This window comes from Mustela nigripes, chromosome 14 (assembly GCF_022355385.1).
Source record: "Mustela nigripes isolate SB6536 chromosome 14, MUSNIG.SB6536, whole genome shotgun sequence".
Lineage (NCBI taxonomy): Eukaryota > Metazoa > Chordata > Mammalia > Carnivora > Mustelidae > Mustela > Mustela nigripes.
Genome location: NC_081570.1, coordinates 11267262 through 11294728, shown reverse-complemented (window position 1 = coordinate 11294728; position 27467 = coordinate 11267262). Strand labels below are relative to the sequence as shown.

General features: G+C 60.1%; 1 protein-coding gene and 1 long non-coding RNA gene across 2 annotated transcripts; one reads left to right on the top strand and one right to left on the bottom strand.

The window, feature by feature from the left end:
* Nucleotides 1-211: 211 nt before the first annotated feature.
* Nucleotides 212-4038, bottom strand: LOC132001602 (uncharacterized). The gene is made up of 3 exons (XR_009399639.1): nt 3923-4038; nt 1156-2089; nt 212-436 (listed from the first exon to the last, which is right to left on the bottom strand). It is a non-coding gene; the product is annotated as an uncharacterized LOC132001602 (long non-coding RNA).
* EPHA2 (EPH receptor A2) lies at nt 842-27467 on the top strand. The gene is given in 18 exon segments (XM_059376314.1): nt 842-1043; nt 5552-5619; nt 6949-7618; nt 15714-15869; nt 15987-16054; nt 16056-16320; nt 16800-16915; nt 17794-17947; nt 18415-18514; nt 19032-19087; nt 19303-19428; nt 19513-19698; nt 19922-19983; nt 20090-20299; nt 20455-20604; nt 21291-21484; nt 22091-22246; nt 26498-27467. Coding segments are annotated over 18 exon segments (2928 nt in total). The 5' UTR covers nt 842-958; the 3' UTR covers nt 26604-27467.

Here is a 27467-nt window from a genome sequence, read left to right as displayed (position 1 = left end):
CATGTGTGTAAGGGCTTGGAGCCTCAGTGTCCTCTTCTGTAAAATGGGGATAATGACACCTGGTTCCCAGAGGAGAGTTACAGGAAATAATCCATGTCTGACTCATTCCTAGAGGTGGTTGCATTTAGATGACGGTATTCATGTATTCATTTCTTTTTCTTTTTTAAAAAGATTTTATTTATTTATTTATTTGACAGAGAGGGAGTGAGAGAGGGAACACAAGCAGGGGGAGCGGGAGAGGGAGAAGCAGGCTTCCCACTGAGCGGGGAGCCTGATGCGGGGCTCTGGATCCCAGGACCCTGAGACCATGTCCTGAGTGGAAGGCAGATGCTTAACAACGGAGCCACCCAGGTGCCCCACATTACCATATTCTTAAAGGCTCCCAAGCCTTGATACTCTCCTCCACCTTCACCGGTCTGGGCGCCCTTCAGAGGTCCTAGAAGGAGGGGCATCCCAGTCTGTTTCACAGCTCCCCTTATAGGCCTGCTGCCAAGCAAGGATGCCCCCCACCCCATGTCAGCACAGGCCTGCAGGCCAACGTGGAGCCCCATCCCGAGGGCAAAGGGTGAGAGTGCAGATGGCTCAGGGTCAACCATCCCCACATCTGGGCCGAGGATCCTGGATCAGAGCTGAAACTTGGGAGGGCCTGGGGGGGGGGGCGCCAGGATGTCCAGAGGGCTCCAGGGTCCTCCCAAAACCCCTAGGGACTCCCCTCCTTTCCAGCCCGGTGCCAGCCCTGCCCCTTTAAAGACATTCCTGAGGGCGTGGCTTCGGTGACGTCAGCGCGGGGCATGAATGAACACGAGCCGGTTCTCACCCAACTTCCATTAAGGACTGGGGCAGGAGGCGAGAAGTTGCGCGCGGGCCGCGGGCGGGAGCGAGCAGCGAGGCGGGCGTGCGGGCGTGCGGGCGTGCGGGACCAGGGCGCCAAGGACCCGGCCGGGAGCAAGGAGGCGGCATGGAGCGTGTAGAGCCCCGCGCCTGCCTGGCCCTGCTGTGGGGCTGCTTGCTGGCCGCGGCCGCCGCGGCGCAGGGCAAGGAAGGTGAGTGTGCGCGCGGGGCCTCTCCGGCCCGCTGCAACCCCGGCGGCCTGACCCCGGCACCCCGAGACTCTCGGAGCCCCGCGGGGCGACGCGCGCAACTTTGGAAACCAACCTGGCGCCGGCAGCCCTGTCGTGCTGGGGTCGGGAGGGCGCGCGCGCGCCGCCTGCGCGACGAATCTGGGACCCCCTGCCCCAGAGTTAGGGGGCCTCCGGGGACCAAGGGGTGGCGTCTGGGCGTGCGGGGCTTGGAGGCCGTCGGGAACGGGCGGCGGCGCCGGCCACGCGGTCGCAGTCCCGCTGTCGGCTTCAGGAACGCGTCCCGATGGGGGCGCGGGGGTCCCTTGGAGAACGGGGTGTCTGAGGAGCTTTCCGCGAACTCAGCGTCTCGATGACTTGTCTTCCCTAACCCGCTTGCCCCGATTTTGCAGAGAAGCATCCTTGTGGAGGCCCCTTGTTTTTGGGGCGGGGTATCTTCGGCCGGCAGGGAGCCCCCAGCGAAAGCCCCTGCTCCCTGAGATTTTCTCCACGCCTCCCTTTGCCTCCAGTCGGGCAGGAGAGTATGGGGGGAGTTTCGGGTCAACCTGCCCACGCAGAGCCTCCCTGTCTTCCCAACCTGCATTCCCAGGCTCGGGGGTCAGGTTCGGGGCCGCGAGTGCGGACAGGAAGTCCCAAAGTCAAGCGTTCTGAGCTAGGGGTGACTCAGAACGAGGAAATGCGGCAGGTGGGGGCGCGGTCTCTCAAGGTGTGGAGCCGTCACCCCAGGGCCACCGGGGAGTCCTGGCATCCGGGGGTGGGGGACTGAATCACCCACCCCCGCCCCGCGCTCTCGGAGCGGCGCGGGCTGAGGGGCCGGCAGACTTTGCCCTGGGTGGGGCAGGTGTGTGACTGGGGGCGTTGCCCCTTGGCTAGGGTCGCAGAGCGGGTGGGGGCTCCTGCCCTTGGCCGAGGACCTTCCGGACCTACACCGGCCGAAGCCGGCTTCGGTTTCCAACAGTGAGAGCAAGTTTTCCCCGTCGGACTGGGCACAGGGTGGCTTCCGCAGGCTCCTGCAGGGGAAGTACAGAGGAAACCCTGCGAGTGAGAAGTTTCCTTGAGCCTTGCTTTCTTTATCTGCCTCCCAAAAAGGGGTGGGAGGTTTTGCTTTTCCAGGTTGGGAGCAAAAGAGGACAGAGTTGGAGCTCTTGGAGGTGGAGGTGGGGGGCGCATCCTGTCCCAGTTCCTGGATGGGTCAGGGCTCTTGGTCCCAACTTGCAGGAGTGGGCGGCAGGGATTGCTGCCATCTCCAATACTCAACCCCTTACCTACCCCGCGGCTTTTGGTCCTCCCCCTTCCTGGGGGACTGTGCCTGGAGAGAAGGGGAGAGACAGCTGGAATCACTACAGGCTTTTCTGGGAGGCTGTCCTCGGGGTGAGGGGATTAGGCAGGACCTACACTACTGAGCTGCTGAGCGGCAGTGCGCAGCCCTGGTCGCCAGCCTGGAAGCCTGTAGCTGCCCCGTCCTTGTGCTCCCATTGTGCCCTCCCCATCCTAGCCCACTAGCCACCACCCCCTGCCCCCCGCCCCCGCCATGGGACTAGGGAGGAAAAGGATGGTGTATTGGAGAGTCCTGGGGTGGGCGAACATTTTTGCTTCGGCTCCAAGAGTCCCCGTGAACAACTCCCTACATATGCTTGCAGTGGTGGAGGTAGGGTGGGGGGTGGTGGAGGTAGGGTGGGGGGTGTTGGCCCAGTTGGCAGCTGCTGGTGGGTTCTGTTCTTTGCTTTTCGGGCCCAGTATGGTGGATCTGCCTGGGGGTAGATGGGAGGTGTGTATGTGTGGGCAGAGAGTAGGACACACAGGCCCCTTCCACCCGTAAGATAATCTGCTCACTCTCCTTCTCCTTTCTTGCTTCCTCCCTGTGGGTAGAGGAGCGAGAGTGTATTTGGAGACCCGGATGGACCCAGATGGATTCTCAGCAGCCACTGAATCTGTCCTCTTTTTGCAGATGGGGAAACTGAGGGAGACCCAAGCTAAGCCCTTGCCAGCCAGGGCCCTCTGCACAGAGGGTCAGATCTGAGAGGCTGGCGTCTAGAGCTGCTGGAGCCCAGGTCCCCTGGCATTGGGGTTTCGGGGCGATTTTCCTGGGAAACAGAGTAGCTGGGCAGGGCTGCTGTGGCTGGATGAGGTGGCTGACGGCAAGGGGGCTGGCGAGTGCCCCGGGGCCCCGGAAAGTCCTTGGCTGGGTTGTTCTGTAAGAGCCCCGTTTGCCCTCTGTTCCCTTTTCCCCCACAGAGCTCCTATAGTCCCCCCCCCCTTTTCTTTAGGAATTAGTTGGTTTTGGTTAAGTGGGATGTGGGGAGAAGGAAGGTGACCCCAGGTAGTGCTGTGTTTGAGTGAAGAAAGCCATTTGACATTCCTGATGGAACTGAAGACAGAGAGTCAGGGAGGGAGGTTTCCTGGGGGTGGTGAGGGGGATCGAGGGCTCCTGGATGAGTGTGCCTAGCCAGGGCGTGTATCAGTGAGCCAAGGGGCTCCCAGGCCCCCCACCCTTTCCAGGGAACCTGAAGAGCTCGGGGAGAGGGCCCCGGACCAGGCTGGGCTCCGTTCCTGGTGATCAGTTCTAGGGAATTTACAGGGAGGGGGTTGTGGCTGGAAGCCCCCTGGGGAGCCTCCTTCCTGTGTGAAGGCTTCTTTTCTTCTCAGATTGAGCCCCGTGATACTTCTAGAGCCAGGCCAAGGGCTGGAAGGGGAATGTGCTCTGGCAGGGGTGGTGGGGTCCCTCTGGGCCAGGTTAACCCTTCAGAGGCTGGGAGCCCTGGGCCACCTCCCTCAGGGGCACAGTCTGCAGCTTTCACTAGTCTGGGAGGAAGAGAAATACAGAACTTTTGGGGGGCACTCACCATTTTCCTTCCACCCACCTAGCCGGAGCCAGGAGCCCCCAGATTCCTTCCTTTGTAGCCAGAACATTCCATTTGCTAGTGGGGTGAGTGAGTTTTCCAAGCCTGGGCCCCGGGCATGCCCGAACAAATCTGTGCCCCTACCCCACCCGCTCCAGCCGCCCTCCCCTATCCCCATAGCCTTGGGACAGGTGCCACATAGGATTTCCTCCTTCCGGTCTGAGCTGCAGGGCCCTTCCTAGAGAGATTTGGCCCAGGTCAGCAGCGGCTGGCAATGCCTCACATCAGGCCTGGGGGCCTTCAGCCCAGGGGAGGAGGCCATCCTGACCCCAGGAGGGATCTCTAAGACTCCTCTCTCTAGCCCCTCACTCCAGCCTCACCCCTAAATCAGGCCCATCTCTGCCCCCTGCCTGTCCGGATTCCGCCCTTAGAGTTACTCTTCCAAATCCTAGGCCTGAGGAATGCCACTTCTTGAGGCCGTATTCCTCATGCTCCAGGGTCCAAGAAAGTGACTGCTTGGTCCCCCTCCACCAGGGTTTTACCCTCTTGATGGTGGAGGTGGGGAACGGGACACTGTCTGGGTTCCCTGCCTGAGCTCCCCCAGTGTCCTCTCTCTCTAGGGATGGTGGCGCCTATTGGCCGCGACCTGGGCTTGACTTACCTAGGGTCTTGGGTCTTGGCTGTAGCCACTGAGCCTGGCAAAGAGCCAGGGATGGACGGATGGGAGCTGCCCAAGGGCAGGGCTGGATTTCGGGAGGCCGCTGGTAATGCGTCCCTCCGTCAGGCTCCAGATGGATCTCTCCTCCCTCTGGACCTGGAAGTCCCCTCTGAAGGTTTCCATCTCTGGTCCCCCAGGCACTGCCAGCGGGGCCGTAGCCAGGGTGTGAGGGACAGGGCAGTGGGAGCGACTTTGCCAGGGACCTCACCAGCTGTGTGTATCTTTGAGCCCCTCCTGGAGGCCCTGTGGGTTCAGAGCTTCATCCTGCCTGCTCTGTGGCTTTTGTGGTGGGAAGATCAGTTTCCAGAAACCCCCCACTCATCGTCCCCCTCCTCCCCTAGAGCTGTTCCCACCTGTTAACAGCCCTCTCGGAATGCCACGAGACATGGATGTACATAACGTGTGCTTCTTGGCTTGGGTGGGGTGGGGGTGTCTCATGCTGGGGGCGGGGGTGTGGCAGGGGCAGACACGAGAGCTCCTGAGCCCCACATGTGTGTGAAGTGCTGTTGAGGGGCTTTGTGCTTGTTTCCGGAAGCAGATGGGGCAGGCGTGGTGTCACTTACCAGGCCTGCCCGCCCCAGCTCCCTGCCCAGCTGCTGTCCCCTGCTGGGCTGAGCTCTGTCTTGCACTACCCAGTTGGGGGCTGATCCCGTGAGGGGCTGGCGTGGCTGGAGCTGTGGCCTGGGAGATGGGGGCCTTAGTCCTCCCCTAGCCTGTCACATGGCTTTGATTGGGTCCCTTCCCTTCCCTGGGTCCCTGGTCTCTGGGATATAGTGGGCTCTCTCTGTGACAGCTGAGGAAGCCATCAAGGCCTCTTAGGGCTCCTGGGGGACTCTCACTTTTCCCGCTGGACCTGGGTCCTGGGCACACACACCCCCCCCAAGCTCACAGGCCCTCCCTCCCATCTCTTCCAGTTGTGCTGTTGGACTTTGCCGCAGCTAAAGGGGAACTCGGCTGGCTCACGCACCCATACGGCAAAGGGGTAAGCCTTCAAGGTCAAGCGGGGGCATGGGGATAGGGAAACTGAAACCCAGGGAAGGTGGGGCCAGCCTAAATCCAACAGCTCAGTCTTAGATGAAGCTCCTGCTTCCTACACCAGGCTCAGAGTCAGGGGCAGGGAGCTGGGGGTTGGAAGGTGGGGGACGGAGAGGCAGAAAGGGCTGGGGAGACAGCTGGAAGCCCCGGCTGAGCGGGGCCCCTTGGATGTCCGGCGGGCCAGTGGTCAGAGGAACCCTCCTGTAGTTTCCTCCATCTACCTCTTGGGAGGAAGGGGTTAAAGCCTTTCTGTCTTCAAAGTCCCAGCCTAGAAGGTGAGGGGTAAGGGAGAGACAGGGAACAGAGGCTCTCGCCCCAGGAAACCGGATCCAGTTCCTTCCTGCTGGGCCCCTCTCCCTTCTCCCCCGGCTGGTACTTCCCCTTCCTGCTAGGGGCTGAATTTGTTTTGCCTCATCCCCACCAGGACTGGTGGGCAAGACCCTGGGATCCTTTTCCTGGCTTTGTGTGACCTTGGGGAAGATACCGATGCTCTCTGGGTCTCAGTTTTTCTCTCTGTATAATGGGCCCTTGCTGAGTTCGTCCTGGGGCCGTGAGCCAGGGAGAAGTACGTTTCCAGGGGACTACTTGGGGCAGTGTCCATTGCTGGCCAGATCTGTGTGAGTCATGTGCTTGTCCCTGGTCAACTTAGCCCCCTGCAGGCCTGAGATACAGCTCTGTAGATTTCCAGGATCCTAGAATATCCAGCTGGGAGGGACCTAATCCAACGCTCATTTTACAGGGTGGGAGACTAAAACTGAGGCCCAAGGACGTTGGAGTGAGGCCTTGGCCAATGTCCTGTGGTGTAGCCTAGGCTTCTTTCCTTTGAAAGAAAGAATCAAAGCTCCTTTGCTTTGATTGATTCATTCAGTCATTCACTGTTCATTCAACAGGTGCTTTCTTGAGCACCTACTTTGTTCTGTGCGGGCCCTGGGGATACAATAAATGAGTCTGATGCAGTCCTTGCCCCAATGAGCTCGAATCTAGTGTGGGGACAGATGTAGGTATCAGCACAGCGGTGCCAAGTGCTGTGATAAAGGGGATGTGGAGATTCTGGGAGCCAGAGGGGGGCACTTGGCCCAAGTCTTACCAGAGGAGATGGAGCTCATTCATGTTCTGAGGATGACCTGTTCCAAAGCTAAGATTTAAAAACTGTTAAGTGTCATCCTGATGCCCACTTGCTACCTGGGCATTGCCTCTGGGCCTCAGTTTCTCCCTGGGCACATGCCCACACTGACCTGTGTCCTCCTCCGCCCCCCCCCCCCCGCTGTGTGCACAGTGGGACCTGATGCAGAACATCATGGACGACATGCCCATCTACATGTACTCCGTGTGCAACGTGGTGGCCGGTGACCAGGACAACTGGCTCCGCACCAACTGGGTGTACCGCGGCGAGGCCGAGCGGATCTTCATCGAGCTCAAGTTCACGGTGCGGGACTGCAACAGCTTCCCCGGGGGCGCCAGCTCCTGCAAGGAGACCTTCAACCTCTACTACGCCGAGTCGGACGTGGACTACGGCACCAACTTCCAGAAGCGCCAGTTCACCAAGATCGACACTATTGCGCCCGATGAGATCACGGTCAGCAGCGACTTCGAGGCGCGCCACGTAAAGCTGAACGTGGAGGAGCGCTCCGTGGGGCCGCTCACCCGCAAGGGCTTCTACCTGGCCTTCCAGGACATCGGCGCCTGCGTGGCCCTGCTCTCCGTCCGCGTCTACTACAAGAAGTGCCCTGAGCTGCTGCAGGGCCTGGCCCGCTTCCCCGAGACCATCGCGGGCTCCGACGCGCCCTCCCTGGCCACGGTGGCCGGCACGTGCGTGGAGCACGCGGTGGTGCCACCGGGGGGCGACGAGCCCCGCATGCACTGCGCGGTGGATGGCGAGTGGCTGGTGCCCATCGGTCAGTGCCTGTGCGAGGCCGGCTATGAGAAAGTAGAGGACACCTGCCAGGGTGAGTGGCTGTGCGGGGCTGGTGGGGGATGGGAGTGCTGGGGGAGGGGCAGAGGCTGGGCTTCTGGGTTCTAGTGTAGGCTCTGGCTGCGTGGGGACCCTGGGAAGGTCGTCCGGGCTCTGACCCACGGTGGTTCTGTGAGTGGGACTCCCAGAGCCATCCCGGATTTCGGTTTCCTTATTGAACGGGTGGGTTCAGTCATTCACTGAGAAGGAATAAATAGGAAAACCATGCCCGTGGAGGTTATGAGCAGGATTGTAGGGCAAACATGCCTTGGTTCAGATCTCAGCTCTGTATTCAGCTGTGTGACTTTCAGCCAGTTTCTTAACCTCTCTGTGCGGGTTGCCGCCTCTGTAAAATGGAGAGGAACACAGGGCCCATCTCTAGGGTTGTTATGATAATCAAATGACCTAATGCCCATGGAGTGCTTAGCTCAGTGCTTGACACGTAAGTGCTTTTAAGTGTGCTTGTTATTTTTGATTCATTCCACAAATATAACTTCAGTATCGGCTCTATACCAACCCCGTGAACGCATGGTCCCTTCCCCAGAGCTCGTTCCTTCTCTGTTAGCTCACCACGGGACCTAAGGCAAGTCACGTCACTTCTCTGGGTCTCAGGCTGCTCTTTGGTGCGTGGTGGTGAGGGAACTGGACCCAGGACTCACACGCCCCCCAGCTGCACACGACTCCCCTGGCAGCCTTTGGAAAAGTGCCTGCATTGAGGTCAAAGTGGAAGGCAGGTGCAGAGTCTGCCCTCTGTGCCTGACCTTCCCCAGGGCCGTGACCCAGGTTCTCCTGATGAATCTTCTGTGGATGACAGATAGAAGCCAGAGAGGGGCCCGATTCTCTGGGACTGTGTCTGGGAATGGGGCCTGGGCATTAGGGAGCTCGCATAGGGAGGCTGTGGCTTGGCACGGCTGGGGCCAGTGACAGCGGAAATCTCTACAGCAATGTGGATTTTTTCAATGGGTGGCTTTTTCTAGAAATGGCTGTGGGGCAGGGCATTTGTGGAATGCAGGCCAGCCGTTGGAAGGCCAGCTCATCCGCGCTCTCTGGGAATTTCTTTGCTGAGATCAGCGGGGTGTTGAGAAACTGGGGTTCAGTCTTTGCAGTTGCCTGTACCCACTGGGTGATCTTGGGTGAATTTCTCTTCATCTTTGGCCTAAAATAAGAAGGCTTTCTGCTTGTTTTTTAGCTATAGATCGTGTGACAGACGAAGTAGGTTCAAATGTTGGAGGAGCCCAAACCCTTTTCTGTTAGGCTCCATTTGCCTCCTCAAACAAGTCCTCAGAACCTTGCTTAACACAATCTGTGAACCCCCGGATGAGAAGTTCCCTAGTAGGCCTACCGCGGCCCTTCCTACTACCCTATTGTCCTACCAGCTCCCCTATGCGGAGTTTCTCTTCCCTAGGCGGCCCCCGCTTTAGGTGACCTCCGGTGCACACTCCCAGTTTCAGACAATGACTGTGGGGTGGGGGGGAGCCAGGGCAGCCTAGTGGGTCGAGCAGGCTCCTCCCACATGACATCCTCACACAAGAATGCAGGGGTGGGGGGTGAGGGGCAGCTGAAAACTTTCCACAGGCTGGTGATTCAGGCCCTGCAGAGATAAGTGGACGTTGGGGTTGGGAGGGCTGGAGGGGGGAGACTCTCTCCAGTAAGAGGGGGCAGGCTTCCTTCCCCTGGAGGTGGAGGGGGGTCAGGGTTCTGGCACGCTTTGCTGGTGAAGAACTGCATAGGCCCCGGATTGGGAGGACTGGTTTTCAAGAGCAAAATCTTTGACTTTGCTGGTGGGCCCAGCCACCTGTTGCCCTACTTTTTCCTCTTTGAGATCCCTCAGCGTGGTTCTTAGGGGCCGTTGGTATGGCTGGGAAGCCCCAGCCGGGTTGCTCCGATCCCTACAGGCGTTTGCAGTAGTGCCTCCGACCATGGGGGCCAGTGGAGATGATAACAGAAACTCCTGCGCACAGGTGCCCTCCACGGGCAGGCGGGAGCCAGGTGAGCACTTTCTTGGCAGGCTTGCTGAATCGGACCCACCTGTCCTCGTGGCACTTCATAGACAGGAGATAGAGGCTCAGAGAGGTGGAGAGACTCACCTGGAGTTACACAGCGATGTGTGGTCGCAGCAGGATTTGAATCCGGGCGATGCAGGGGCGCCCAGGCCAGAGGATGGGTCAGGAAATGGGGCGGGAAATGACCAGTTCCTTTGGAATCCCTGACTCAGCTCCTGGCCAGCGGACAGAGCACGAGCTCACTGTGCAGCCCCCGGATGGCAGGTCCTGGTGTGGGAGGGTGGACGGTCGGGGGCACACAGTGTTACTGAGCACACGGTGGGAGAAGTGGAGGCAGGTGCAGGGCTGGCCCTCCCCGCCTGACCCTCCACAGGGGCATGGAGCCAGATTCTCCCACTGGGGCTTTTACTGATGACAAATCGTGCCCAGAGAGGGGTGTGGATTCCCTGAGGTCACCGAGCACCTGGTCCGGGTCATCTTCAGAGCTCACTGCTTTTCAGGGTTCTTTCCCCAGGAACCTTGGCATTCAGGAAAGAGTTAAATGGACAACAGAAGGGAGGCACCTCCCAGGTGCTGCGATCTCGGACAGGTGGGCACCCTGCCCGGAGAGCTCTTGGAGCTATGTCAGGAATGAGCTACCTTCACTCTGGGCCCCCGCCCTGCCCCCGGCCCTGCCTGGGGGACAGTGGAGTCGCTCAGGCTGACTGTCCTCTCCCCTGGGGTGGCTTTGTCTCTGCTTCCTGTGTTGGCATCAGCCACTGAGCTGCTGGGGCCCTGCCTGGTGTCTCAGCCGTGGGCACTGCCAGCCAGGTGAGCAGGTGGCCAGCGGCTCTGGCCAAAGGCTCAGCCCAGCAGCTGGGAGGCCAGAGCTGGAGGTGGGCACCATGGGGACTTCCATCTTGGGAGGCTCCTGCTCCTTCAAGGGGCCCAGCCCCCTGGGGATGTCTCCTCTCTAATTTCTGTCCCTTGGTTCATAGGGACACCCCACCCAGTCCAGGCACCAGGCTGAGCATTTCATTCTGTTTCCTTCAGTCTTCATAAACCCAGAAAGGCTGAGGACGTTAGCTCTATTTTATGGATGAGGAATCTGAGGCCCAGAGAGAGGAAACGGTGACCAGTGATCAAGAAGAGGGGGGCGTACTGTCCCTAGCTCACTGCCCCCGGCGTGTGTCCTCCTCATAAGTTGTGTGCCCTTGGCAAGTCCCTTCTGGGTCTCATTTAGCCCGCCTGTCAAAGTGGGGGGGGGGGGTTGGACCCTGGCCGACTTCGTGATCAGAATCTGCCTCCTGTGACTTTCACCCAAAGCCTGAGAACCTGGATTGCCCTGGTAAGCCGCTGACTGGGTGACCTCGCCACACGGGGTGAGGAGCAGAGTCTTCGTACTGGCATCCTGAGTGGCCCAGGCCCAGCCCAGGGTCCATAGCTGAAGGGGAGGCTCTCCCTGGGCAGGGGACAGCTCCGGTCAAGGTGGTTTCGGGGCAGGTTGGCCCCAGGCTGTGTGGGGAGCTATCCCCAGAAGGCTCACTCCATCAGGACGTGAGCCCCAGGCTGGGGGCTCTGTGAGCTGTTGACTCTTGGGCACGTCCCTTTCCGGGCCTCATTTCTGTGGTTTCCTCCGGCCCGCTGGGGTGGGAGTCCTGGATGGGCACCCCCCACCCCCCCACCCGCCCCTCCCGCCCTGCGCCCTACCTGCCCCACCCTCAGCTCGCACCGGCTGGCAGCTCCATGGGGTGGCCTCTCCCGCCCTCTCCCTCTCCCTCTCCGGAGGTAAATGGGTCCCCAGAACGGAAGGAAGGAGGCAGGGAAAGCAAACAGAAGATAAAAGGCTGGTGGTGGGGAGACAGCAGGAGGTGGAGGCTGGTGGGGGGGTGGGGGCGCTGCGCTTATCTCGGGCTCAGGGGAGGAATGTGCCTCAAGATAGTTCTCTGGGGTGTGTGTGAAGTGGGCGGTCGGGCCATGGGGACATCCCCACATGGGGCTGCCAGGGCCCCCGCGGTGGGGAAAGGGGAGAAGCCGCGGGGTCAGGAGCGAGCAGTTCCCTTCGTGGGCAGGGTCGGTGACTTCTGGGTCACCATTGGCTGCCTGTCAGGGTACAAGACAAAGTCCACACTCTGCCTCCATGGCCTGGGGAGGTGACTGGCCCCAGGTGAATGGCCACTGTGACCTCTTGACCCTGTGACCTCGCCACTACCAGTTGGGGAGGTGGCTGGACCTGGGGGGAGGGACTCCGCCAGGGGCGAGATTTGCGTCACTCCGGAGGGCGTATGTCCCTAAGTCACTCCACGCTGCCGCCTGAGAGGCGGGCATCGGGAACTGGAAAAACCGGGGTGCAGCTCTAGGTGCAGCCGCTGTGGCCCAGTTCCCCTGCTCAGTTGTAGGCCAGGCCCACCACGCGGCCTGGAGCCAGAGAAGCCATCCACAGGTGCGCAGAGGCCAGGCTCTGGTGCGGGGCGGGGGACGTCCTGGGGTGCTGTCCCCTCAGGGTCCCTCAGGACGCTGTGACACTCGCTCCTGGGGTGAACGTTTAATCTGCAGATCCTAGATTTAGCCGTTGACTCATACCTTCATTCATTAATTCATTCATTCACTCATTCAGTTGCGTGCCCAACCCTGTGCTGAGCCATGGGCCGCAGAGAGACGGGGCCGTGCCTGCTGCCAGTTGCAGAAGGCTCTCCTAGCAGCAGGAGTCCTTTCAAAGGGAGCCCGAAAGCCGGGCTGTGAACTTCCCCGAAGCAGAAATGGGTGTTATCTGCCTCACCATCATATCCCACATGGTGCCAGACACGTAGGAAGTGCTCCGTTTCTGTTTGGTAAACATAAGGTTGAGTAACAGATGCCCCCCCCCGGGGGCAGAAGAGGGCCAGAAATTGGGCAGTCCCGGAGCGCCCGTGGAGAAGAGCTTGAGCAGGGCATTGAAGGCTGCATAGGAGTCCCCCAGTCGGCTAGGGGACCGTGGGTATTTTGTGCACGTGGGTGGGTTTGGGTGTGTGTGAGCACCTGACATGTGCCCAGAATGCCAGCAGATCCAGCCAGGCAAGGTCAGAAAGATGCAGGGGCTTGCTGGTGTCCTCACCGTGAACTCCGGGGCCCCCGAGTGCTGGCCCACTGTGGCAGGGCCCCGGGGACAGCCCCTCGTGGTTGTGCTGCTGGAGGAGGGGGCAGCACCTTCTCGTCAGGCAAGCACATGCCTGTTGACGGGGCCTGTCCGCTGTATTATCTGGCATATCCGCAGCGGAAATCTCTCCAAATTCCCTCTTTCCTGCCGGCAGCAGTCAGGCCACCCCCGGGCTCTGGGTCCAAAGCATGGAACCTGACTCTTCCCCCACCCCACCTTCCTTCCTCCTCTTGGCGTAGGATTGGGGGGCTGGCCTCGTGGGGGGCACAGCTTTGTGGGGGGTTGCAGGTGGCTAACACCTTTTTTTTTTTTTTAAGATTTTTATTTATTTATTTGAGAGAGAACACAGAGGGAGAGTGCGAAGAAGCAGGCTCTCTGCTAAGCAGGGGGGGCTTGATCCCAGGACCCCGTGATCCTAACCTGAGCTGAAGGCAGACCCTCAATGACTGAGCCACCCAGGCACCCCCAGCTAATGCCTTCCTTTAGAACCAAGCCCGAGCTGTGGGGGCTTAAGGTCCCCTCCCCAGCCTGGGCTGGAAGGTGATTCTGGGGGTTCCCCCCAAGCACCCTGACTCCACTGGGCCTGGACAGCTGGAGTCCGTCCTTACCTGGGGTATACACGGGCCTCTCTAGGGCCAAGTCAGGGCACTCGGGGGAGTTGAAATCCCAAGGTAAAATGGCCTGGCTCTCTGGAGTCTCATTTTTACTTGAAGATGCGGGGGGAAAGAGCTATTTTTGTAACGTGACAGATACATAACGAGGAATGCAGACTACACGGGAGGGGCGCCTGGCTGGATCAGTCGGTGGAGCACATGACTCTAGATCTCGGGGTTGTGAATTCGAGCCCCACATTGGGACAGAGGTTACTTAAAATTAAAATCTTAAAAAAAAATACACGTGGGTTGCTGCGGGACAGCAGGAGATTTGGTTCCTCAGCCAATGCTGTGGAGTTGATCCTAACATTTCTTCGCATAGCCTGTGAACGTGCCGTGTTAGAAAGACCTACGTCGGGAGGCGCAGCCCCCCCCACCCCCGGCTGCTCTGAAATTAGTCTTGGGATCTTCAGGCTGTTCAAGTGGGGCAGGACTCCTCTCCGGTCTCTTCAGGCTTGTATCAGAACGTTGGTTTCTCTCTGCTCCAAAGCGAGGTGCCTGTGGGAGGAGAGGGGCTCAGAGTCAGGCGTCCTGGGTTTAGGTTTTGGTTTCGTGTCCTGGGAGCTTGTTGACCTTGGGTAAGTGGCCTTGCCTCTCTGGGCCTCGGGTTCCTCCGCTCCGAAGTGGAATGAATGATACTGTGTTCTCGTCTGATGAGCTTGTTGTGCGGACTGAACGAACGTCAGGTGTGTGGTCCGGGAGCTGCACATCATAGGTCCCTCATCAGCAGCGGTCACTGTTTGTGTCGCTGCACAGAGCAGGAGTGGGTCCCAGGCCCCCTCTGTCCTGGGCGAGCGCCCTCAGGGCCTCTGCTGCGGTTCTGAGCTGGCGGCGGCACGTGGTGGGACAGGCTTCTCACTCACGGTGGGCGAGAGCAGCTGCCAAGCTGTCCTTGGAGTCCTGTCCCCTGACTCCCAGTCCTGCTCCCCACCTCCGCTCACACAGAGACCTGGACAAGGAGGGAGATTTTGTCCGAGAATTTTCTCGACAGCGTGGATCTAACTGCCTTTTGGCTCTGCCTCAAACCTTCAGTCCTCCAGTGGCTCTCATCGCCCCTGGGTAAAGTCCTGGCTCCCTGGCCTGGCATTAAAGGCCTCATACAGTCTGGTCCCTGGAAACCTCTCGGCCTTCTTGTCTCCTGCTCTCCCCGTTTATGGCCAGAAGGCCACTCATACTTTCTGTGTGAGTCTTGCTGTTTCTTACCTCCAACATTACTTCCAACATTTCTGCCCTGCCGAACTCCTACTCGGCCTCTAAGCCTCAGCTGAAATATCCCACCGTGTTTCCTCAGCCCTCCTTAGCTCTCACCTACCCCTTTATGGCAGACATAGTCATGCGCTCCCACTCCCCGAGCTCAGGGGCTTTGGCTCATCTCAGGGTCCATGCCGCAGAGTGATATCCTGAGGTGTCACAGGACGCTGTCCAAGAACAAGATGGAGGCGGGTACAGTAGTGATGGGGTTACAGAAGAGGTCCCCTAGGGTGATCCCACCCCCCACTCTGGCCATTCGGCCGCTGCCCAAGCCCTGAACAGCCCTGCACCGTGGGCCCTGTGTCTGGGCAGCTTCCTGCCTGCGAAGCCAGGAAGGGGCTTGGGGCAGGGGCAGGATAGGGTGGTGGGAGGAAGAAGCCTCTGGAGTCAGGTGCCTGAGCCCCTAGCCGGCCCGGCCCGGCCCGGACAGGACCTTCCACCGGGGGAGGAAAAGCTGCTTCCTGGCTGCCCTTGTGAGTGGCGGAAATGACTCGGTCCTGGGAGCAGCTCCACAGAAGATGCTGGGGGCCTGGCCTGGCCTGCTTCCTGGTGGCCCAGCCCCGGAACAGGAAGGCAGCCGGGTCCTGGGGTGAAGGGGACACCCGCAGGGGTGAAATCCTGAGTGGGCGTGCCTGGCCGCTGGGCTGAGGCTGTGGTGACCATCGGTCAACAAAGGCCCGCGGTGAAGGTACAGTTCCTGCCCTGGGCGACTGGAAGCCGAGATGGGGACCCCTCGGGCTGCCCCGCAGGGATTAAAGGGGATGAGGCAGGCGTGAGGTGGGGTCCTGGGGTGAGATGGAGCCTGGAGCACCAGGCTCAGGCATGGCCCTGGTGGGGGCCAGTGGCACGTGTGCAGAGTTTGGAGCACGGGGTGAGGCACTTCCTGGGTGCCCAGCTCTGGGTGCTGGCCGTGTACTTCGTCATCACGACCTGGTTGACCAATGACCAATGAGAAAATAGGCCCCCAGAGGTTTGGCAGCCTGCGTGGGGTCCCACGATGAGATCCCACCAGAACAGTCGCTTTGGGTGAGACATGGTTGAACTGATGTCCATCCCTCTGTCCTCCAGCCTGCTCGCCGGGATTCTTCAAGTCCGAGGCGTCCGAGAGCCCCTGTTTGGAGTGCCCTGTGCACACGGTGCTGGCCCCCGAGGGCGCCACCTTCTGTGAGTGTGAGGAAGGCTACTTCCGGGCCCCGCAGGACCTGCTGTCCATGCCCTGCACGCGTGAGTCTTGCCGTGGGTCAGGGAGGGCGTCTGGGAGGAGGTGTGGGGGGAATGTGGCATGCTGCTCGATATATGCAGGCTACCCGGCTCTAACTCTGGCCTCTGCCCTCCACACAGGCCCGCCCTCTGCCCCGCACTACCTCACGGCCGTGGGCATGGGCGCCAAAGTGGAGCTGCGCTGGACACCCCCCCCAGGACAGCGGGGGCCGGGATGACCTCACCTACAGCGTCACCTGTGAGCAGTGCTGGCCTGAGTCGGGTGAGTGCGGGCCCTGCGAGGCCAGCGTGCGGTACTCGGAGCCGCCGCACGCACTGACCCGCACCAGTGTGACCGTCAGTGACCTCGAACCGCACATGAACTACACCTTCGCGGTGGAGGCCCGCAATGGGGTCTCGGGCCTGGTGGCCAGCCGCAGCTTCCGCACCGCCAGCGTCAGCATCAACCAGACAGGTGAGGGCCGGGCGTCAGCGGGACGGCCACCCAGGGCTTGGCTGTGTCCAGAGGGAGGCGGCAGCCCATGGTTAAAAGCAGCAGGCCGTGGGTTTACCTCTGACTGAGCTCTGCGGCCTCTCTTACTTTCCTCACCTGTCAAATGGGAGTCGTGATAGGGCTCTCGAGAGGATGCAGTAAATTACCGTGTAGAAGCCTCCTAGGACAGTACCGGTCCCAGACAGGATATACCAAGAGTCAGCTGTTGCTTGGGTTTTATTACGTCCGCGCTCATGAATACTCAGAGGGCGCCCCCGATGGGCCAGCCCGCGGGGTCCCAGGCCTGTGGCTCTGTGCGACAGAGCCGGAAGAATCCCGGCTTGGGATCTGGAGAGCCCGGGCTGTAGGTGGGGCCGGGTCTAGGGGCGCTCGCCCACACGCCCCGCAGCTGCCCCTGCCGTGCCTCCTCACGGTCCTCCCCCATCCGCTGTCCTGCCCAGAGCCCCCCAAGGTGAAGCTGGAGGACCGCAGCACCACCTCGCTGAGCGTGTCCTGGAGCATCCCCCCGCCACAGCAGAGCCGCGTGTGGAAGTATGAGGTCACCTACCGCAAGAAGGTAACTCCAGGGTCAGGGCAGACCCTGGCCAGGCCGGAAGCAGGGGACCAGACTGGTCATGTAGATGGCTTACCGCATTCTGCTGATGAGGACACCGAGGTCTGGGGTCTTCCGAGAGTCCCCTTTCCTAGGCCAGCACAGCAGAGAGTGGTGGCAGAGAAGACGGAGTGTTCTGGAGTCCCCAGAAGAGATAGTCAGGGTTGGGGGACGAGTCAGGCGATCAGACACACCCGGGTTCATGCCTTGGGTCATGCCCTTGCTGGCTGGAATTTTGAGCGACTCACTTCATTTCTCTGAGCCTCTGTTTCCTCCATGGTTAGAAGAGCATCAGGGGGTGCCCTAGTGGCTCAGTCAGTGGAGCATCTGACTCAGGTCAGATGGTCAGCTCAGGTCACGGTCTCAGGATTATGGGATCGAGCCCACGTTGCCCTGGGCTCCCGCTCAGCAGGGGGTCTTTTTCTCCCTTTGTCCCTCCCTGTGCTTGTGCTCATGCCCTCTCTCAAATAAATAAATAAAATACATTTTTAAAAGATTTTATTTATTTATTTGACAGAGAGAAATAGCGAGAGAGGGAACACAGGCAGGGGAAGCCGGAGAGAGAGAAGCAGGCCTCCCGTGGCGTAAGGAGCCCAACGTGGGGCTTGATCCCAGGACCCTGGGATCTTGATCTGAGCTGAAGGCAGAGGCTTAAGGACGGAGCCAACCAGGCACCACTATAAATAAAATCTTTGAAGTATAGATATATAAGTAAATAAAATCTTAAAAAAAAAAGCATCGAGCCTGCTAACATTAGTGACCTGCTTTGCTAGGCTCAGCTGGGGGTGGTCTCTGGTGGGCCAAGCTGATGCCCCCCCCCCCCCCACCGCCCTCACCCACAGGGGGACTCCAACAGCTACAATGTGCGCCGCACCGAGGGCTTCTCCGTGACCCTGGATGACCTGGCTCCGGACACCGTCTACCTGGTGCAGGTGCAGGCGCTGACGCAGGAGGGGCAGGGAACCGGCAGCAAGGTTCATGAGTTCCAGACGTTGTGTGAGTTGGGCAGCCGGGCGTGAGGTGGGCTGGGGCCCTGAAACAGGACAGCCGGGACGTGGGGGAGGAGGAAGTGAGTCAAAGAACTTAGAAATGCCCCCCCCCCCCGTCCTGGTCAGCCAGGGCCTAGGAGAGCCTGGCGGGGATCAGCTCCAAGTCTGGGGAGGGACCCAGGGACATGCCTAAAGGGCAGTGTCGAGAAGGAAGGACATGGGGTCCAGCATTGGCAGACCCAGTTCAAATCCTGTGTCGTGGAAAGACTCCCACACACCTGGCGGTTCCTGCCGTATTCCCTAGGGAAGACTTGTCATTTGTCATCTATGAAATGGGAATAAATATTCTCACGAACCATCACGAGTAAAGGCATCCAGCACATGTCCCTAAAGTGGCCCTTGGGTGTAGAAGGGGCATTGCCATGATTTGGAGGGTGGGGGGGCTCCCAGCTGATGAGCTGTTCTCCCCCACAGCCACAGAAGGATCTGGCAACATGGCGGTGATTGGCGGTGTGGCCGTTGGCGTGGTCTTGCTTGTGGTGCTGGCGGGAATCGGCTTCTTCATCCATCGCAGGTCTGTCATTGCCCACGCCGGGTTCCCCAAGGGCTGAGGTGGGACTCAGGGGCGGGAATCTCGGTTTCCTGTCTGGAAAACGGGGCTGATGGCAAATCTAATCCCTGCCTCCCCGGGACCTGGGAAGATGCGGTGAGCTGTCAGGTCCCCAGCCCAGCGCCTGGCATGCCGTGGGGGCTCGGGACACGGCCGTCATCGTCTTTGCTTTTGTTAATAACGGTGTGTCCACACTTCCTCTGGTCACGCAGGCAGGAAGCTCTGGGAGCTCTAATGAGGAAAGCCCTCATTATGGCCACTTACGGGGCCATTACGGGGCGTTGATCCCAAGGAGGGAGTCCTGCTGGCTCATTTCCTCCCTGCCTCTCCCACTGCCTTCCGTGCGCCCTCTGCCTGCTGAGCGGAGTGCCCAGCGCACCAAGCCCCTGCTTAGGACTGGAGGGTGGGGGCATCAGGAGGCTTGTGGCCAGAGCAAGCCACTGACCTCCCCTGTGTTTGTTTCCCTGTGGGGTTCTCTTAGGAGGAGGAGCCTGCGGACCCGCCAGTCCTCAGAGGACGTTTACTTCTCCAAGTCAGGTGAGATGCAGTGGCCTCCTGGGCCCGTCCGCACCCTGCCCTGCTGGTCCCACAGCACCCCCCCCCGCCCCTGGGGGGGGGAGGGGGCGGCGGGGGGGGGCCCCGGGGCCCGGGGGGGGGCAGGGGGGGGGGCCCCGCGGGAAACCCCGTGGCCCCCCCCCCCCCCCACGGACCCCTCACCAAACTGTGCCCCTGCCTCTCTTTTTCCACTGCAGAACAACTGAAGCCCTTAAAGACCTATGTGGACCCCCACACGTACGAGGACCCCAACCAGGCGGTGCTCAAGTTCACCACCGAGATCCATCCCTCCTGTGTCACGAGGCAGAAGGTCATTGGGGCAGGTGAGCGCGGCGCCCCGCGGAGGGGCCTGGGGCCAGTTGGCAGTGCCCCGTGGCCAGGCTGACTCCCTCCTTGTGTTCCCACAGGAGAGTTTGGGGAGGTGTATAAGGGAACGCTGAAGGCTTCGGGGAAGAAGGAGGTGCCCGTGGCCATCAAGACACTGAAAGCCGGCTACACGGAGAAGCAGCGGGTAGACTTCCTCAGCGAGGCCAGCATCATGGGCCAGTTCAGCCACCACAACATCATCCGCCTGGAGGGCGTCGTCTCCAAATGTGAGCACTGGCCCCCGGGGTTGGGGAGGGGACCAGGGTGGGGGGGATGCGGGAAATCCCGTCCCCCCCCCCCCCCCCCCAGGATCTGCCCACCCAGAGTCGGGGTAAAGAGGGGTTGTACACTTAGGCCACCATACAGGGGCTCCGTCCATAGCTGTGCCCTCCCTGCCCCGTCTACACCTCTGGCCGCCCCCTCCCCTCACACCTGTGCTGCCCTCTGCAGACAAGCCCATGATGATTATCACTGAGTACATGGAGAACGGGGCCTTGGACAAGTTCCTTCGGGTGAGGCTGTGGGTCGGGGCTGGTGGGGGCCCAGGGTTGCCCGGGGTGCACTGGGGGATTCGGGGCCGGCAGCGGGGGGCGCTGGCTGAGGGCCTGTGCTCCGCAGGAGAAGGACGGCGAGTTCAGCGTGCTGCAGCTGGTGGGCATGCTGCGGGGGATCGCGGCCGGCATGAAGTACCTGGCCAACATGAACTACGTCCACCGCGACCTGGCCGCCCGTAACATCCTGGTCAACAGCAACCTGGTCTGCAAGGTGTCCGACTTCGGCCTGTCCCGCGTGCTGGAGGACGACCCCGAGGCCACCTATACCACCAGCGTAAGCACTCGGGCGGCTGTGGCTGCTGGGGGAGAAGTGGCCTCCATGCTGTGCCCCCTGGGCGTGGGCTCCGTGGGTGGGAACACCCCAAGGCCTCACGAACAAGGGGAGGCTGGCTGGAGGGCCAGTGGTTACAGGGCTGGGGTCCCCTGCAGGGTGGCAAGATTCCGATCCGCTGGACAGCCCCGGAGGCCATTTCCTACCGCAAGTTCACGTCCGCCAGCGACGTGTGGAGCTACGGCATCGTCATGTGGGAGGTGATGACCTACGGCGAACGGCCCTACTGGGAGCTGTCGAACCATGAGGTAGGTCCCCGTGCCCTGCCCGGCCCTACCCTGCCCTGAACTGGAGACCTCAACTCCTTTCCGTACCCCGGCAGCCAGGTAGAGAAGAGTTTTGGGGGCTTACTTTCCTCTGGTACATCCAGTCCATGTTTATCGAGGGTCTACTGTGAGCCAGGTCTTGTGTGGGGCTGCGGAGCCGGTCCCTGCTTCCGGTCGGTGGAGGGACATGGAAATGGGTAGTGGGGAGAGCGGGTGCCTTCCTGTGTGCACACACCTGCGTGTGCCTGTGTGCGTGCATGGGGTGTGTGAGTGTGCTTGCCGGGCTGGAGACTAAGGAGCCTCGTGGGAGCAGGGGGAAGACCCGGAGCGGGAAGAGGGCGCTTGCTGGAGGGAGTGGCTGGTGTAGATGTCCCGAGGCTGGAGGGATGCTGGCAGGAGGGCATGCAGTGTGGCTGCTGCCCTGGGGTGCCCCTGAGGGAGCAGGGTCAGGAGCCCCTGCCTCTGTGGAACTCTGGAGACAGCCTCCTCAGCATCCGCCTTTCTGTGTCTCTGACACTTGCACGTTGGGCTCAAGAAAGAGTGCTCGTCCCCTCTGTGTCTGGGGCTCCCCTTCCCTCCTGTGCCCAGCTGCCCGTGTGGGCCTCCCCAGGGAGCTGGCGGGGCTTTGGCGGCCACGCGGGGCGCCGCTGACCCTCCGGCCTCCCCAGGTGATGAAAGCCATCAACGACGGCTTCCGGCTGCCCACGCCCATGGACTGTCCCTCCGCCATCTACCAGCTCATGATGCAGTGCTGGCAGCAGGAACGCGCCCGCCGCCCCAAGTTCGCCGACATCGTCAGCATCCTCGACAAGCTCATCCGGGCTCCCGACTCCCTCAAGACCCTGGCTGACTTTGACCCCCGGTTAGTGCCATAGCCCCTGGGCTTGCCCGCCCCCCCCCAGCCCAGCTCTACCCCTGAGCCGCTTCTGTGTAGTGGCCGGCCAGGGCCGGGGCGCTGGGGGCTCGGGACTTCCGCCTGGGCTCTTACCCTGTACGGGGGCTCGGGTGAGACTAAGAGACGCAGTTGACATATGTGAGAAATGCGTTGGGCCCTGCGCTCAGCGCTGAACATGTTTTAACTCATTCGGACGACCGATGAGATGGGTCCTATAATTACCTGCCTTTTGTTGATGAGGAAGCTGAGACGGGGCGATTAAGTATTTTATGTGCTGGCAGCTTGCCAGGCTGGGGCTGTGCCTCCAGGAACCTGAATCTGAACATTTTGTTATTTTGTGGTTATTGGTGCTGGTGTTGGCGGGGGTTGGGGAGGGGCCCAACAGGAGCTGTAAACAACCAGGGCTTACAACATGCCCGCCCGGCACCCTGAACCCTACCCGACCAGGCTTCTCTGTTGTCCAGATAAGGAAACTGAGGCCCAGGGCAGTTGGGAGAATTGCCCAGGTTAGGGAGCGGCGTGGGGGGCTCCACGCCACCGCCGCTCACCTGCAAGTGGTGACCCCCGTTTCAGGGTGTCCATCCGGCTCCCCAGCACCAGCGGCTCCGAGGGGGTGCCCTTCCGCACGGTGTCCGAGTGGCTCGAGTCCATCAAGATGCAGCAGTACACAGAGCACTTCCTGGCGGCGGGCTACACGGCCATCGAGAAGGTGGTGCAGATGACCAATGAGTGAGTCCGGCCCCGCCTTCTCCCCACCTGCCCACCACGCCCCTCCTCCCCTTCACTCTCCTCTCCCGTTGGGGGGCAGACGGGTTTCCCAGGAAGGGCAGAGCTAGACCAGCCGCCAGGAATTCTGGGCACTCCAGCCTGGCTCCCCGCTGTTTCTGCATCTTTTTTCCAGAATGGGAAAATATAATCACTGTCATAATCAGAGCAGTGTTGACTGTGGGCTGACTGTGTGCCAGCTGTGAGTCCCAGCACCTGTGAGTCAGACCTCAGGATAATTTGGCCGTTGGGGCTCGTCCATCTCCCCACCGGGGGATGGGAGGGAGAGGTGCAGGGACTTGCTCAGGGGCCCATGGCCACTTGGGGCCCAGTAGGGTTCCAGCGCTGGTCAGTGAGGGCCCAGAGATCAGGGACCACAGAGGTCATTAGTGGAGAAACCAAGGCCTAGAGAGTACGTTACCTGCCTAAAGTCACACAGCCGTTAAGGGGCTGCATGTCTCTCTGGGATGCTGAAGAGAAGTGGGCAGAGCCCTTGGACTTCCTGGCTATTGCCTAGGAGAGAGTGTCATAGCCCCTCCTCTCCCAGGGACCTCTCCCCACATGGTTGTCAGGCTGCCCTGTGGGAGCCCTGCTCTCCCCTCCAATGTCAGGGACCTTTCCCGGCATGGCCTTGGCAAGGACCTCTCTTCCCATCCCTGGTGGGAGAAGACACGATCCCCTTAGCCTTTTGTGCCTCTAAAAATAGTGTCAAGTCCCAAAAGCCCAGCTTGTTTAGGGTCCAAGGTCAGGGCCGGAATGGGCCCTGGGGCTGGGAGGTTTTGGGAATCACATGGAAGGGTCCACCCAGGCCTCCCACAGTTCTGGGTTACAGAAGTTCTGGGATCTGGGCCTGAATGCAGGAACATTCTCCAGGGCCTCTCAAGACCACTCAGCTGGCTGGTGATTGCCGGTCAGAGCTTCGTAGACTGGGCTGTGTCTCCTCCCCGGGGACGGGGAGTCAGACAGGGACAGAGTGAGCCAGAGGGAGATGGATCCCAGGATATCTTCTGTCTCCAGCCAGCAGCAGGGTCCCAGGCTCGAGCTCTGCAAGTTGTGCTTAGCTTCAAGTCCCACGTCTGCCATGTCCTAGCAGGAGACCGTAATCAGATTAGGTTCCATCTTTGGGCCTTGGTCCCCAGTTCCCTGCTGTGCAGAGTGGATAGGTGAGTGCAGGGGACATGCCTGGTACACAGTAGGGGTCTAACCCATGTCGCTCTCCTCGACCCCTTGCTCTCAGCTCGCAGCCTGTAGGCAAAGGCCAGGGTTCCTGCACCCGCCTCCTTTTGCCTGGGAACCTGGAACAGCCCCTTGGCCCCTCCAGGGGCTCCCACCAGGGACAGCACAGCTACTCTTGTGGGTGAGCCGAGCGGAGGGCAAGGAGAAGGGCTTACAGGAAACACATGTTCTTAGAAGCTTCCCGAAATAGCCCGGGGTGCTCCTCGGCCAATTCCTTTCCCACGAGCAGGGACAGGGCTGTCTTGGATGGATGGAGGTTGTGTGTGTGTGCATGTGCACTGTGTTTTGAAAGGCCTGAATAAAGGCAGGAAGTCATTCCACACTCCCTCCACCTCCTACCAGCTCGGAGCTCGGTGGCGCTCGGAGCTGGGGCCTGCGTGACTCACCACCACTGCCTCCTTCTTTATTTCAAATAAGTGAAATGAATGGGGAATCTTAGAGCACTTTTTTTTTTTTTTTTTTTACCCCAAAGGCTGTTTCTACACAGGCCGTGAGTCCCAGTGGGAGGCAAGGAGTTGGTCTCAGAACTTGGCACTTTCGCCGATGGGGTCAGGTCAAGGTTTAGGCTTCAGCGCTCCCCCCATCCCCCGCTCCCGTCGCTCCCCAGGGGCCGGCTGCTTGCCACCTTTTCTCAGATTGAGCGTTCACCATGTTATTTTGGAGTTGCTACAGTTTCCAGCTAGACTGGTGGCTCTGCATGTCTTTTGGGGAGCTAAGGAAACGGTAGATACTGTAGCCCAGAAAAATGCTCAGTCTAGCAAGAGGTCCCGTCCAGTGTCTGGAGGGATGCAACACGGCTTTCTGGGAGGGGAGCCCAGGCCAATGGGGCTTATGGTCGCCGAGTGCCCTCAGCATAGACTTGGTCCTCATGCCCTGTTTGCCAAGGGAATGAATCATTGTTGTGGGAGGCTCTAGGAGCCCTCTCTCACCGCTTGTGCCCAGGGCCAGTACACAGCAGGTGCTCCTTTGAATTTCCCTGAACCAGGGCAGGCATGGAGAGTGCTCGGGAGAAACGTAGCCTCGGTCGTGTGTCTGGGAGTGGTAAGAGGGAAACTGAGGCTGGGGCAGGAACAGTCTTGGGACAGTCCGTGACTCATCTTGTGTGCCTCTGTGGTAAGCAGATGTGGCGTGGAAGGGGTCAGGGTCTCTCATGTGTGAAAAAGACTGGAGCCTGGGGTACATGGCCCGGGAGCACCTGAGCAAAGCTTCCCATTTTAGATATGCAGAAACTGAGGCCGAGTAACAGGACAGGACCTGCCCAAGGCTTTGATGAAGTCCAGGACTAGAATGGGCTTCTTGCCTCCCAGCCCAGGGGTTTTGCTTCCTCGATGGGCCTCAGGAGCAATCTTGGCTCCCACCCCCATGGGATTAACTACACCAGTATGGAGGAAGGGCCCAAGGCAGCCTGGGCCGTGGCCCCATGTTCACTAAAGCAGCCATCAGTCATTCAGCAGATAAATCCTGAGGACCTGCTGTGTGCCGGGCCTATCCTGGAGCCCAGGGGACTAGGTCTCTGCTGTTTCCCTCCTGGCATTCACTTAACCCATTGGTTCTTAAATCAGACATCAGGGTCTTTGGGACCCAATAAGATGCAGACTCGCTGCCCCACCTTCAGAACTTCGAGGTCAGTGAGTCCAGACTTGGGTCCAGGATCCTGCCTTTTCGGGAAGTGCCTCCTTCCCCAGGGATCCGAGTGTTTCCCTGGGAGCCACACTTGGAGACCTGCAGGTGTGGGGGAAACAGCACTGCTTTTTCAGGGGGCCCAGCTGTCTTGGTTAGAATGGCTTGCAGGGGTGGGTTAGGAAGTTCTCCCTGGTGTCTGACGTCTGGCCTTCCTGCTGTGGCAGGGGCAGCCAGCCCCTCCTGGGGGTCCCTCAGCCACCCTCCCCACGCACCCGGGGCTGCCTTTCCCTGCCCAGCACCTCTCTGAGGGCTCCCAGAGCCTGTGGGAAAGTCATGTCTCCGGAATTGCAAACAGGAGCTCCTACCGTATAATTAGTCTCGTTTATAGCCAGGAGACGGCCCATAAAAACCGGGGTGTTTTCATGGGTTTGGGCTGGTGGGTGAGGGTGCTGGAGGAGAAAAGTCCCAGAGTGAGCAGTAAACGTCCTGCTCCAGGGCTCCTGGGAGCATAAGTGGTTTTACAAGGGGACAGGGCGGGGCACGGAGAGGGGGGCAGGAGAGGGCTGTGGGCCCCTGGGCACATCTCCCCATCCGGCACCGAGGCCACTGTCCCTCTCTGCCACCTGTTTCTGGGGGGTCTCCCGCCCTCCAGTTAGGTACTCAACCCGTTTCATAGATGAGGAAATTGAGGTTCCTAAAGGGAGAACACCTGCCCCAGGTGACCTGGTCACCTGATTGGGGGCTGCAAGCTCCTGTCCTTAGCAGCCTGCAAACAGAACTTGAACCCTTGAGGTCCCCATGCAGAGTGTTTCCTGAGTTCTTTCTCGGTTGTCAGCCATAGGTACTCGGAGGGAATAGGAGTGGATTAAAGTGGGGACTGGGAAGAGCTGTGAGCAGCAGTGCTAGAGGGTCCCTGCTTCCGTTCCCCTGGACCCGGTGATGGCATCTGTGCTGCCCTAGGGAGGAGGCCTTAACTGGGAACAGTGAGGACAGACCAGGCTGGATGCCTTCTCCTGAAGGCATTTGTTCACAGCTCCTTCGATTTCCAGCTCCTCCATCTCCTGGCTGTGTGACTTTGGACACGTTGCTTTACCTCTCTGAGCCTCCAGTGTTCAGCTCTGGGAAAATAGCGGTGGAAAGAGCACCTGCTTCACAGATAGTGGTGCAGATTGCATGGGGGACAGGAGAACTTCTCACAGAGTGGGTGCTTTAGTCACTTTCTGAACTGTGTCGATGTTAGCAAGCCTTCAGGGTGTGGATCCTGGCATTGTGCCTCTGCCCACCCTCCCCACACCCCCCCATTCTCCCTCACCTCTCCCCAGCCAGCCTCTAACTCCCTCTCTCCCTCCCCGACAGTGACATCAAGAGGATTGGGGTGCGGCTGCCCGGCCACCAGAAACGCATCGCCTACAGCCTGCTGGGACTCAAGGACCAGGTGAACACAGTGGGGATCCCCATCTGAGCCCCGGCAGGCCACGAACCCCCTTGGCCAAGAATACTTGAAGAAACGGAGTGGCCTTCCTGCCAGCTCTGTGCTGGGCCACCAGGGACCTTATTTATTTCTAGCTATTCCTTATTGATGGCATCCTAAGGCCTCTGCTGGGGGGGGGGGGGTCTTGGACAACAGCTAGGCCTAAACTGGGGAGATGCTCAGGGACCCCAAGCTGGGGGCCTCTTCGTCTACAAAGGACAGACTGCCAAGCACTTAGGAGGTGCTGCCGTGTTCCCGGCATCCCCTGAGGCAGGAGCCCCACCAAAGCATTTGGACAAACAACACAGGACATTTCCAAATGGACCTCCCTTTCGCCGTCTTGGGACGTGGAGGGGTTGGCCTGTGGCTATGTGAACAGGGTGCCTCCGGCCCCACCGCCAAAAGAGAAGAGGACAGCCAGCAAACTCAGCTGGGCAAGACCCAAAGTGGCTCCCCGGTCTCTCTGGTGCCTTCCTCAGCCCCCCAGGCCCTGTCCTCAGCCCCAGCGGGCCGAATCGTGCTCCCCCGGGGCCCTCGCAGGATGCTTGGTTGTGTTGAGGTTTTTTTTTAAATATCTATTTTGTACTTTGTGGGAAGTATGTGTGTGTGTGGCAGGGGGCCCGGCCAGGGCTGGGGGGGCAGACGGTGGCCTGTTGTCAACACATTCCCAGGCTGGGGGCGGGTCCATCCGGTCTTCCTCCCCTTTAGACATTCACTAGTCTGTCAGTGTTACTGATTTTGTTTTTGTTCGGTATTTTTTTTTCGAAACTTAATTTATTATTATTTTTTTTATATTTATTGCTAGGAAATGACTTATTTCTGCTCTGGAATAAAGTTGCAGATGATTCAAACTCT